Here is a 13,544-nt window from a genome sequence, read left to right on the forward strand (position 1 = left end):
TTTGAGGTTAGATGACATAATACTATGCAAAATAGTAATAAATTTTATTTAATGAAAGATAATACATTAAAAAAATTAATAAATAGTAATATATAAAGCTTCTTATTCTATTACTATATTAAATTTTATTAAATTTATTTCTAATATTTAGATCGGTTTATAACCATGGTTTCCAACCAACAAAGGTACGACCCAAAATATTTAAATCTGTCGCTTGATCTAATAAACATTCAACCTGTGAAAAAATATTCATGAATATACACAATATTGTTGAAATAATTATTAATAATGAAAAATAAATGTTACTTGTTCCTCTGCTGTTAACTTATCATCTTTCATATTTAAACGAATACGTTTAATGCCATCATTGCCATTAACTATTACATAGTATCTGTTAAAATATTGATCACTATATAGATCTTTCAATTGTTCCAAAGTTATTATTGATGGCTTATTGCCATTCAATTTTTTTTCCACAATATTTATTCTTTTCTGTGGTAACCACTTCACATCTATAGTTTACACAAGTTAATTATTGTACAAATGTATAACTTGCAATTATAAATATATATATGTATGTAAAAATTAATATACAAATGTAATTTTTCTATATTTACTTAATTATATACTTCTATTTACCTGTATTCACTTCTTCAACTCTTTCCAAAGCTTTATTAATACTTTCTGTCCAATTTAAAGGTTCATGTATAAAAACATCTAAACATGCAAGAATAGTACTCTTATCACATTGCAAAGCTTTTAAAACATGAATCATTGTTGCTCCAAAGAGGTCTTTTTCAGTAAATGGTTTTAAAAGTCCAAGAATTTGAGGTGTCAAGCGAAATGGCATAAGTTGAGGTATCATTGAATCAATGCCAGCATCAAAAGCTTGATCAAAATCGACACCTAAACATTTCCCTGATCCAATCGAAATTAAAATATTTGATAAATGACGATCTCCAATACCCAAAATCCAATGTACTACACACATTGTGGCATAGCTAGTAATAAAATTTCGTCTGAATGTTATAAAACTTTCCGGCGATGGACATAATATTACGCATGTTTTACGCAATAAATCCCATTCTGTTTTAGCAATCAGTTTATTCATTTTTATAGTAACTGCATTAGCATCATATTTTAAAGTTGCTTCTTTATATTGTACTGCTAACTTTCCAGAAGGTCCAGCCTTTTTAATCCATGCAGTGTACTCTGCTTCAATGGTTTCATAGTGAGAATATTTATTTTTAGGAATAGTAAAATAAATTAAATCATGTAGTGGCCTAGTATCTTTAATCCACTGTATAAGGCCTAATGATGTTGACAGTGGAATTACCTGTAATTAAATTAATGTGCAATAAATTGTGCTAAATTATTTTTTTTTTAATTTAAGAAACATACGAAGTACCTATAAAATTACATTATAAATCTACATACTTGATAAGTATCAATAAATAAATGACGTTGTTTACAAGCTATGTCATTATTCAAAGTTTTATTTATGATTGAAAAAGTTTGTTGTAATCTTTGATCAAGTCTTAAATCTTCTCCAAATTTGTTTAAGAACATATAATCCTTTGCATCATCTCCTACTATAGTAATCCGAACTGGTTTACGTAATGATTCCATAATTTTTACAATTGGTTCTATTTTCATAATCTTAATATGATATTGAGGCATAGGTTTTCTATTGCCTGTATATTGTCCTGGTACTTCTAAATGACTTTCATTAAACTCACATAACCATGGACTATAATCTTTTAATAAAATACTGATTTTTCTTTCTTTAAATGATTGTTTCAGAACTTCATTTAAAGTTTTCAAATATTGACGAATTTCTTTCTCGTCTTTCATTTTTTCTAGTCGCGTTAAATTAAATTTACTATTTTTAAAGATACCATAAATATTTCCTGGTCTTGGTTCATTTTTGTTTTTTCTTGAAGATGGATAAATCTTTTTCAATAATATATCAATTGCAGTAGCTGTGCCCTTGGACAAATTTTTCATACATTCATGAAGATAATATTGTAAATATGCTTCTGGTTGAACTACATATTGCATTGCCTCAAGAAATTGTTCTAATTCTCGATTATCGTACAAAAATTGTCTGATTTTATACATTCGTGAATCATTCATAACAATCGGATTTGTTTGTATTGTTAAACGAAGAGTATATATAAGAGCATTTGGATAATCTTGAATAATTCTTTCAATAATCGGTATAATCAAATCTGCTATTGATGTCCCAAGATGAGAAAATAATTGTGCTTGCCATCTCAAAAATAGCCATGACTGAATTTCACTAGTGTTGTTTATAAAAATCTCTTTAACTTCATCATTATTCAAATACTGATATTTCAATAAACAAGGAAAATAATGTGCTGCATCTACTGAACCATAACTCATTGCTTTCAATGTAGAATTAACAAATTCTTTAAAAAAATTAATATTATTAGAAAATTTACAAAGTTGATCATAACAATATTTTGACAAAATAAAGTAACAATCTTTTGTATTTCCAATGCTGCAACATTCTTTCATTTTATTGAAGCTATAAGATTCCAACAGATTTCTTATATTCTCAATACTGTTGTATTCAACACATAGTTCTTTTAAAATTATGTCATTTTTAAATAATATATCGGCAAATTGTTCATTTTCATAACTTAATTGTACAAATCTTGTAGCTAACATACTTATATGTTGTCTAGTAGAAATATGTAGCAGAATATCTAAATTATTCTGGTATAATATTTTATGTGAATATTTCCAAGAAAAAACATAATAAGATAACTTTTTATCAATAACTGATTCTTCTTCTCCTTTTAGATATTTAAGTCTAGCTGCAGTTAATATATATTTATGCTTACTTTGTGGTAAACAATTATCAATTTGTTTCAGACAGTAAAAATGTTTACTTGCTATAGACTTATTTCTGTGACTTATAGACATATTAATCATATCAAGTGATAATTGATAAGAAATATTCTGTAATTCATTAATATATTTATATTCTTCATCACTTTGTGTATCAGTTTCCATTCTACTTTTTATATGTTTTATGTACAGAGGTGCAAAGTTTGTCCTATATAAAATCAGTTTATCCCATAAGAGAAGATCATCTTGCATTGAAGGAATATTCTTAGACCAAAATCTTAGTAAATCTTGTACACCTTGAGTAGTTTCTGAGACTTTCAAATATTTTAAAAATAGGTCAATATCACTAATTCCATGCAGTTTTTCCAACTTCTTTTTTTTAAGTTGAACTGACAGTGGATGTAGGTGTACCCATTCTTCTCTTAGTTCATCAAGTGCAACATTTAGAAAATCATGAGCAACAACTTGTTCCTCATTTATAAAAAATAAAGCTAATTCTTCTCCAAAATTACGTTTGATATAACTTAATTTCTGTTCGTCTTCAAACCAACGATTTAACACTTCCTTAAATTCATTGAGTTCTAGATTTTCATCTAAAAGTAATGATTTGTGTATATACACCTGAAACATCCATGGAAACAACCAATTTTTCCATGTGTCATTCCATATATTTTCAAGATTTTGATCTAATTTATCTTTTATATATTTATTAATTTCATCCCAATCTGACAAATGACTCAAGCATTCAAATAAACCTTGGAGACAGTGTTCTTTAATTAATCCTGTTTCTACTGTATAGACAGTTTCATATGCAGATTTTGCTCTTATCCAATCAGATGTAACTTGTGCAAAAGATGAGTCCTAAAATAAAATATTGCTTTTGCGTAAATAACAATAATAATAATAATAAAATTTCAAACATAAAAAAAGAAATATGTTGAAAAATAAAACAGTTGCTATTATATTACATAATTTAATACCTGTAAATGTTTATTATTAATTTTATCTCGGAAAATGCTTAAGACAATGTCAGTTTCATTCATAGATTCATAAAGTTTAGCTAATTGTATCCATTTATTAGTCTGCTCATCAATTTCATTCTCAATCAAATGCATTCTTTTTGGAGGAGGTGGTGTTTCATCTAAATAATATATTAAATTTTCTTCCAAAAGAAGTGTAGCAATGGAATTAAAATTATTTGCCTTAGAAATCTTTGCTGTAATGTCAGGAGAACAATCAATTACATGACATGTAAACATTATTTCTAACACTGCAGCCATGAGGGGAGAGCTTCCTTGACAGTTACATAATATTTGCTTTAAGATTGAAATAACATCATTAATGACATTTGTATTCTGTTGAATTTTAATAGCTTCTATAAGAGAGCTAAACATAGTAACTGTTATGTCTTTACATATCAGTTGATCCTTTTTGATTAAATTTTGCAGTGATTCAGTTAAATCAGAAAGAGTAATTTCAATATCAGGAAAATCGCCAAATCTATACTTCCTATAACAAAATTGTAATGATATACTCTTAATGTTTCTAGTATATGTATATAGAAATATTTACCTGCATAACTTTACATTGTTCCTTTGTCTTATTGCTTCTTTCTTTATCATTTCAGCATGTTGTACATTTTTTGTCATTTCTTTTTGTTTTATGATATTTGCAACAGCAGATGAATTGGCTAAAAATCTTCGTGATCGTTTATTATCAGCAGGTTGTAAAATCTTGGATGTTTGTAAATTCGTATTGTATTCCATGTCATTTAAAAACATTTGGTTGGCATGATCTTCATCCAGGTATGTTGGTTCAAATTTTGGATCTTCTGTTGCACGAAATTTTACGTTGATATTACTATTTGGAGATGATGTATAAAAATAATCAAAATTATCTGTTGAAGATATTGTTTGAGTAAATACTTGATTCATTTGACTTGCCAATGAAGGAGCAAATAATGGTGCAACAGACCCTAAATTTTTTATTTTCCATGAAGGAACAATTTCATAATCTTTATAAACACAATTGGTTAAAGGATCAAACATTTTACTTTTATATTCAACTGTCTTTGTTAGGAGATGCAACATTGTAAGTGATATAAATGGTAGAAAAACATCTTCTGTATTAGGTGAATATATGTTTAAAATTTCTAGCAATCTATCTGTTGTGTTATTTGATAAATTGTTATCTTCTGTCCAGAAATTTAATATCTTAGTTTGCAATTCTATAGCTGGATCCAATAAACCTCCAAGTAGAGTTTTTTTACTTAGATACATCAACTCTTCTATCTTATCATTATATGGAGTCATTTTTATATATCTATTATATATATTCATGAAGATTTTGTAAGTTATCTCCCTATATTCCGAAAAATCATGCTTTGCATATGGAGAAACCAATTTAGCAAGTGGCAATAGATCCACTGATTCTAATATAATAACTAATGCATGTATAATTTGAAGTGCTATTTTTTCACAAAGTGCAATTCGGTTTTTTAATATATCATGGAATTTTATGTAATTAAGTTCCTTTATGATTTGTTCTTTAGAAAGTTGTGGAATTATTAACAAAAATAATTCTAGACAAATAGCTTTTCCCATAGAATCAACTCTGGACATACTTAATGTAATAAATTCAATATATTCTATTGCTATATCTGGATAATTCTTACACAGAGCCTGAATACATCTAATTTGTCTGTTTTCAAATTTCATTTGCATCTGTCTAAAAAAACTTTGTAATTTTTCACCAATATCATGTAATTTAGTGGAATAATTTATATCATGTTTAAAAAATTTTAATATTATCCCAAGAGCTTCACAACTTTGTAAAACCATTTCTTCATCTTTTCGCCAATTTTCAACAACTTTTTGTAGAAATTCTAGAATATCATCTCTACAAATAATTTCTGCATGCATATTGTTAGCTAAACACATTAATATCAGATGAATTGCTGTTTTAGGTGCATTTGTCATTATTTCATTTAAATTTCTTGGAACTTGTAAACATGGCTGCCAAACTTGAACCATCATTCTAATAATATTAACATTATGTTTATAAATTGCTCTTGATGTGTTTTCATCATCAGACATTAATACTTTTTGAACAAGTTTTTCAAATAGTTTTTGGGCCCATACTTTCTCATTAGTTTCATTAGGTATGGCAACTTTATGCCAATCTATTAATGTCAATACAGCATCAGTAATAATGTAATTCAACTTGTTTGTGCTTAAATATGAATTAATAGTAGCCATGACTGGAAGAATAAAAAATTTTGCATAATGTTCAAACAGCTGTGAGGTATTCAATATAACTTTCAACATAAACAATTTAATATTATTATTGCGTTGAATTAACATAGAATCGTGGAAACATTTTAATGATTTAGGCAATGAGAGATTATCTTTGTCAGAAATATTGTAAATTTCTTTAGATATCATATGTATTAACACTCCACAAATAGATGGCATACATTCATGATCATTCAAATCATCAGACTCAAACAATAAGCTCATACTTTCTTCTTTGTTACTATTATTAGATTTACGGATAATATGAGTCTCATTTAAATCATAAGCATTCAAATCTTCATTGAGTGTTGATTCAGCTATATTGTAGCTATAAATGTATGAATAATTCCTTTCTTTTGTATTATATTGTTGGTTCTCGGATTTTTTTATATTAATTAGCTTTTTTCGATTTTTAGAATAATATTCAATAGTTTGTTGAATATTGTATTTTTTATCCAAATCAATAATATTTTCCCATATAAGCATATTTTTACTTCTATTTTCACCAAATACACTCACATATGCTTGTTCTTCATCTTTTAAACTTACAATTGTTATGGAACAGTTATATGCAGAACATTGTAATAATCTCATAATTTCTTTATGTTCTGGATTATCTGTCCTCAATGATCGCACGCGAAAAGTGCTTGCGTATAATCCTGATAAAAGTTCTTTACCAGTATTCACGTCATTAATAGCATTTTTTGTAATTGTGCTATCAATACTAGTTATTTTTAGTATATCTATTTTTGCAAACATAATAGCAACAAGTTCATAACATCCAATTGTAGATATAATAAGTTGTTGTTTATCTATATTATCACCTATAAGATCTTTGGTAATAATTGTATAAATATCTTTAATATTGTTTTCATAAAATTGCTCAATTTCAGTTATGTTGCAAAACTGAAATATTGGTAAAAGAAACTTTTGCAAAACGTCAAATCTACTAGAGCTATCATTCCCAAAACTGTTAAGATCCATAAAATATTTATAACTCATTTCTAATGATTTTAAAGCACAATTACTAGGAATAGTATTAAAATATTTTTTCATACACTCTTGTAATTTTTCAGTGAACAAATATTCACCACCACCTGCAGCAAAGAAAATTATAGTTTCAAAGACTATTAATGATTTTGTAATAGGTAATAGATTTAAGAGCATATAGAAACAATTTTTAATCTTCATTGCATCCATACTATGCTTAGAAAATATATTTTGCGATATCGAAAGTCTATCTTTTCTTAATGTATGTAGAATTGTAACTAATTCAGGTTTGTATGTGGATGACATATCTGTTAAACACACAAGAAAATTTTCTAGAAGTTTAGTCTTGTATTCAATATCTATTTTTTCTGTTGCAAATTCTTTTAGAATCCATTGATAAAAATATTCTGACATATTCACAACGTTTATAGGATGCTGCATTAAATGTACAGAAATTCCATATATGTTAATTAGTTTCTCCTTTCTGCTTTCAATATTATTCACAGCTCTATTTAAAATAATAAATTTTTTTATGACTGTAGTTACTAAAGACTCTATATAATCTTTAAATTTATTTTTGTGATGCTGTGTAAATAACATTAATTCTTCTAACATAATTAATGCAAAAGATGCATTTGTTTGTAATAGATCTTCAAGAATTATCATAGTTTCTTCTATATCTTTTAAAATATATCCAAAAATGATATCTTTAAATGTACTCAAAAAATATTCCCCATGTGTTATCTCTATAGAATCTAGTCCAAGCAATATATCATTGTTTCCAATTAAATATATTAATTTTTTTGTCATTGATGGCTGAAATAAATTTTTAAATTAGGACAAAAAAATAAACGATATTTTTTTTAAATATTGTGACAATATTATTTCTAAGATACTTATATATCTCTAAGATAATTATGTACTCATATTATAAAGAAATTATTTACCTTACAATTTGTAAGAAATAATTCCATCACACTCTGTAAATATTCTATTATTTGTGAATGAAAGCTGACACAAATCAAAATTCCATCTTCTTCCTTTAACAGAGAGTTAAAAATATATTCGACATTATGTTCTAAATTTTCGAAAGTTTTTTGATCCTGTAATAAATAATGTATGATAAATACATGTTATGGCTTTAGGAATTATAAAATAATGTTTATATCAATGCTGACCTCACACAATTGAGAAAGAATATTACAATTTTCTAATATAATAAGACCTTTTACATACTCCTTGATTTCTGTAGATATTGTATCATTATTTCTATGTAAAGCCAAAAAACTAGTACAATGTTTCATTACATAACTTTCTATTTTTCTTTTAAAAGAATACTGTAATGATTCATTCATTTTTTGTATAAGTACTTGCAGTAATTGTTCCAATAGTAATGGTAATTGTTCATTTATTGTAACATTTCTCATGTCAAATCCTAATACTTGTGGACATATTATACATTTAGCTATCAATTCAAATAGTTCTTCATTGAAAAAAAAATCAGGTATAATATTACTATTTAAGTTGAGAAGAATTTTAATAAAATCAAATATTGTCATTATAATTTTACATTGTAATATATGTAATTGTTCAGCTTCTTTAGAAATTACTATTTTATCTTCTGTTTGTATCTTAACTTTCAATAGTAAGTGTATAAAATTTTTTATATAATCGAAAATAATATCTTTCTCAGGATTTATATCAGTGAATAAATAATCCATGTTGATTAACTTTTTGTTTATCAACCACATATAACAATCCAAACTCTTCAAAAGCAATAACATATTTTGAAAGGAAACATCTTCTTTTGGTTTTAAATCTTTAAGTATTATACAATTAATTGCTTGTATTCCATTTTTCTCAATATAAGATTCAATAAATTCTGTTGGTGAATCATAAATAAAAAGACATTCAGAAATCTGGACAAACAATTCCATACTCTTTTGTCTGCAATTTGGATCCAAAGATCCACATTGGGTAAATAACCAATTAACAGCATCAGTTAATGTTCTTCCTGTAAATACAGATGGTTTTCTACATTGTGGATTATCTTCAGTCAATAAATCTGCTTTAATTCTTATGACTTTATTGATGTGATTAAGAGCATTATGGATTGAAACATCATTACATTCCTCTAAACTTTTAATAAAGCAATATAATAGCTCTAACCAATATATTGTAATTATTTCTTCATGTTCACGCATAAGTCTATAAAGATGATTAAAAGCTGTAGCTGCTGCAATGCGTTTGCACTTAGAAGGGTGTATTGCAAAATTAGTCATTTTTTTAATGATACTATGAACATGAATATTGAGTTCGTTCGTCCTTGACAATTGTCTCAAAGACCAATTTGTAAATTCGGCTAAGCATAAGCCAGAAAATTCTCTAACAGATGACTTTCCATTATTACATAGACCATCAAACAGTGAACTTATAAACAAATCGGTTACAAGCGAGTTAGACATAAATTGTGAACTCAACCAATGTGACAATTGTATCATTAGAGGTTGAAAAAGTTTCCATACAACTTCATCAGAATCACAACTAAGATCAAGTAATGCTGGATATAATGCTTCATATAAAGTAGCAAAACGATCTATATCTTCTGTTAAATGTTGTTTTGTTTTACCAAGAATAAATGAAACCATTTTATGAAGTAATTCACTTGCAATTACTTTCGTACGTCTATCTCCAGAACTTTGAGCTAATGTTATCAATCTGGGAAAAATTTTATCAAAATGAAACTCTATCCTCAAGTCTGGAAAAGACAATATACATTTCAGTAAATCTTTCTTATCCCAAGTTGATCCTGTGTTTAAAGCTCTTTTATATACAACATCTAATAAAACATCAGAATCCAATGAGCCAAGAAATAAAAGGATTCTTCTTTGAAGACTTTCTAATGTGTTGTCATTATCAATTAGAGTTATATGCTTTACAACTTTTCTTTCAGACTTTATAATATCCTGTAATAATTCAGTAGAGCTTTCGTTGCTTTGTAAAAATAATTCTAAATTTGGTATTATCTCTAATAAGAAATCCTTTGTATCTTCTCGATTTAAATGAGATATCCATTTTTCTAAAGTATCTAGTATAACAGAGGCAAGGTCAAAATCATTCAAGCTCATCATAATAGCAATTTTAAATGTAGGAATCGTACGATTCAATACGTTTGGAACGTAAGTAATTGGCATACACATAATTAGGTAAAGACAAGCAGTGAATAACTCATTGGAAAAAGAAATTATCTGATCTAAAGTATTTATCAAGTATTTATGCACTAATTCTCGTATTTCTGTATCATTATTATCTTCATTATCCACAGTAGAAAATACTTCAGAATTCTTTATGATTGCATGAACTAATTTGTAAAATCCTGATACCAAAGGATATCTATAAGACATTCTAATAATTTCGTATAAAAATTTATGTATTGTATTTTTCAACAGAAATGGTTCTATCTGTTCAATTATATCAATCATAAGATCCACCATATTAAGAAATATCCTGAAATCTGTTTCATTTTCTGCAGTTTGAGACAAAGCTGCATCAGAAAGAATACAATCTTCCTTTATCTTAGTATTTAAATTTACTTTAGTTATTAACATAATATAGATGTTTATTAATTTATCAAACACTTGTTGTGCTATTAATATTTTTCCATATTTGTATCTATCTGGTTTCAGCAATTCACACCACAAAGGTAAATAATTCTTGTAACAAGTTGGACATTCTGAAAGACTACGAAGCTCACGTTGCAATTCAGCATCAATCTGCAATGTGTGTGAGCATGTCCACACAATTCCATCAAGAACTATATAAAATTAGAATATAATAAAATAGAAGATTTTTATATTAATTAAATTAAAAACATATACATACATATACTTACTTATATTATAAAGAAATTCATCTAATAATATCTTATTTATAGAAGCAATATTAATTATAGTTTTTATTAAAGACGAAATTGCATAAGTTTTACGTATCCCAGAGAAATCAGGATACCTTTTAATAGAGAAAATACTAATCCTTATCAGAAGTTTTATTTGTCCAATGGACACATCTGATACATGAAGAAGTATTTCTGATAATGCTTCTTGGTAATCACTGATATTTTCAAACTGTATATTTTCCACATCCTCTCTGTAGTACAAAAAAGAAATATCTTCGATTTTTAAAATTATATACATAGTTATAATATATATCTATGTTTATAAATATATTTGTTGTTAGAATATAATAAAAACTAAATACCTCAAACACAAAGGAACTGTACAGCGAGCAATAAGTAAATACATATCTTTGACATCATTATTAAAATATTTTTTACAAGGAGCAGCCAATTTACTAAATCCATGTACTACAAGTCTCAATGAATTTGGATCTAATACAGGATCCATTAGTTGTTCTTTAAGAAGATTTTTAAAATACTGAAAATTTACATACCCACACACATACACACACAGATATATATATATATATATACATATAAATGTTATTTAAATATATATTATTAAATATTAAAAATGAAACATATTCTTATTATATGTAAAAATTTATTACCAAAAACACTGTTTTATTTTTTTCTTCATCACCAGATCTTAACATAATTTCAAGATTATTGTAATAGGCTTTCAATGCTTGTTGTCCACACTGCCCATTTGCACTTTTCTCTTTTGTTAAATTAGTAAACAATTTATGCCAATATTCATAATCATTGTATATAAATGTAGAAAATAAATTCATATGTTTTGATAAAAAAATAATTGCTGCTCTCATGATATGCTTTTTTGCTGGATTTTCATTTGGCATGCTAAGATATTTAATCCATTTATATAATTCTGCATAATATTCTGAATCTATTTCTTCAGGTGCACAAAGATTATTTAAAATATTAGTAAGAACTTCTAAATAAATTTGAATCTCATTAGGTTGATTTTTTAATGCAGGATTATACTATAAATATAAAAATATATTATTAATATTATACACACATAGAATATTCAAGTAATAATGCATTATACCTGGCTTTTAAAATCATTAAACAATAATATAAAAATATCATTTTTATATCTTTGCAATTTTGAAACTTGTGGATGATACTGTGCAATTGTACCAAAAACAGAGAAGATGAAACTTCTTTCTATAATAAAAATACACACTCTCAAATAATCTTTATATTTACCTTATTTTAAATAACCATATTGTTTTCAACATGTTTCAAATAGCATACCATTGATATTAAGTTTATAGAATTTAGACATAAACTCTCCAATTGTTTCATCTAAATTTAATTTATTTTCTTCAAATGTTTCTATTAATTTTTTCAAAGTACTGCAAGCAGCCCTTTTAATATATACAGAACAATGCATAATAAGAGCCAATTGACAAATAGCCTAGATAAAACAAATAATTCACAAAAACTTTACTTTAAGTTATGAACTTACAATATATAAGTTATTAATTATTTTACATATATAAAACTGTATTCTTACTTTAACTTGTAGAATATATTGATGAAATATCATATGAAAATTTTCTATAATAAATTCAATTATTAAAAAAACTTCTTTAACCACTTTATCAAAATTTCTTCTTGATACTGGCCTTTCAAGCTCATTCTGGAGGAAAGAGAGTAATCCTCTATCACTATTAAAAAGATTCAATAATGCTTGTTCTATGGAAAAAATTTTGTGATTTAAATAAATTTTAAATATTTTAATATTGCTATATATTTCTAAACACTCACTGCTCTCATCTGTTGTTAAACTTTGGAAGTATTTACGACTATCCTTTAAGAAATCTACAAGATCATCAGTATTATTTTCTTGTGTACACCTTATAAAAATGTCCATAAATGATGTAAACGACTCCATATTTATAATTCACCAAATTATCAAAATTATATGCATAGATCATACTATATCATTTTACACCATATAAATAGGTTATAAAATTTTTAGCAATTTCGTATGTATATAATAAATATTACAGTAACATCTCGAAATGTAATTGTAATTAATTCACATAATGAAGCGACAATGTATAAATTGTCTCACAAGCAATAGATTTTTTAATGTCCATTAGGGCTGTCACTCGAGATAGGAAATATAAACATAACCTATTTACAATATTACATCTCTAATAATATTTTTACTGGCTTGATACTGCATAATAAATAATATTTCTAACACTATATAAATTCTATATGTAGAATAATTCTACTTTCACATAGAAAATCAACTTAAAAAAGTATTTACAAAGAATATAATGTCAAAAGATGTTTGTCACTTAACAAAAGATGTGAAATTCTAACCATATCTGCGCACATATATAAAGTAATGCAAAAGCACGTAACTATCCCACGTGATCTGCGATAGA

The 13,544-nt window shown here is 26.1% G+C and overlaps 1 protein-coding gene across 3 annotated transcripts; it reads right to left on the minus strand.

The window, feature by feature from the left end:
- Positions 1-96: 96 nt before the first annotated feature.
- Positions 97-13,512, minus strand: LOC127071384 (DNA-dependent protein kinase catalytic subunit-like). Of its 3 annotated transcripts, XM_051010631.1 has the most exons (15): positions 12,913-13,512; positions 12,659-12,840; positions 12,397-12,559; positions 12,188-12,306; positions 11,727-12,119; positions 11,418-11,593; positions 11,053-11,306; positions 8,339-10,974; positions 8,108-8,263; positions 4,450-7,976; positions 3,858-4,386; positions 1,438-3,738; positions 640-1,336; positions 307-512; positions 97-235 (listed from the first exon to the last, which is right to left on the minus strand). In XM_051010631.1, the coding sequence occupies exons 1-15, from the start codon at positions 13,037-13,039 to the stop codon at positions 158-160; spliced, it is 11,544 nt and encodes a 3,847-aa protein (XP_050866588.1). In that variant the 5' UTR covers positions 13,040-13,512; the 3' UTR covers positions 97-157. The 3 variants fall into 3 exon arrangements, with proteins under 3 accessions (XP_050866588.1, XP_050866597.1, XP_050866604.1); XM_051010640.1 differs by lacking the exons at positions 12,188-12,306; positions 12,659-12,840; positions 12,913-13,512 and having other exon boundaries at positions 12,349-12,537; XM_051010647.1 differs by lacking the exons at positions 12,188-12,306; positions 12,397-12,559; positions 12,659-12,840; positions 12,913-13,512 and having other exon boundaries at positions 11,418-11,571; positions 11,727-11,859.
- Between the last annotated feature and the right edge of the window lie 32 nt (positions 13,513-13,544).

The sequence above is a fragment of the Vespula vulgaris genome, chromosome 1, assembly GCF_905475345.1.
Source record: "Vespula vulgaris chromosome 1, iyVesVulg1.1, whole genome shotgun sequence".
Taxonomy (NCBI): domain Eukaryota; kingdom Metazoa; phylum Arthropoda; class Insecta; order Hymenoptera; family Vespidae; genus Vespula; species Vespula vulgaris.

What these genes read in the sequence shown, in the direction of transcription:
- LOC127071384 (XM_051010631.1), bottom strand. Translation starts at nt 13,039, where the DNA reads ATGGAGTCGTTTACATCATTTATGGACATTTTTATAAGGTGTACACAA. An exon ending in AATATATTCTACAAGTTAAA is followed by an intron (nt 12,560 to 12,658) that starts GTAAGAATACAG and finishes TGTTTTATCTAG; the next exon opens with GCTATTTGTCAATTGGCTCT. An exon ending in TTAATAATAAACATTTACAG is followed by an intron (nt 3,739 to 3,857) that starts GTATTAAATTAT and finishes ATTTTATTTTAG; the next exon opens with GACTCATCTTTTGCACAAGT.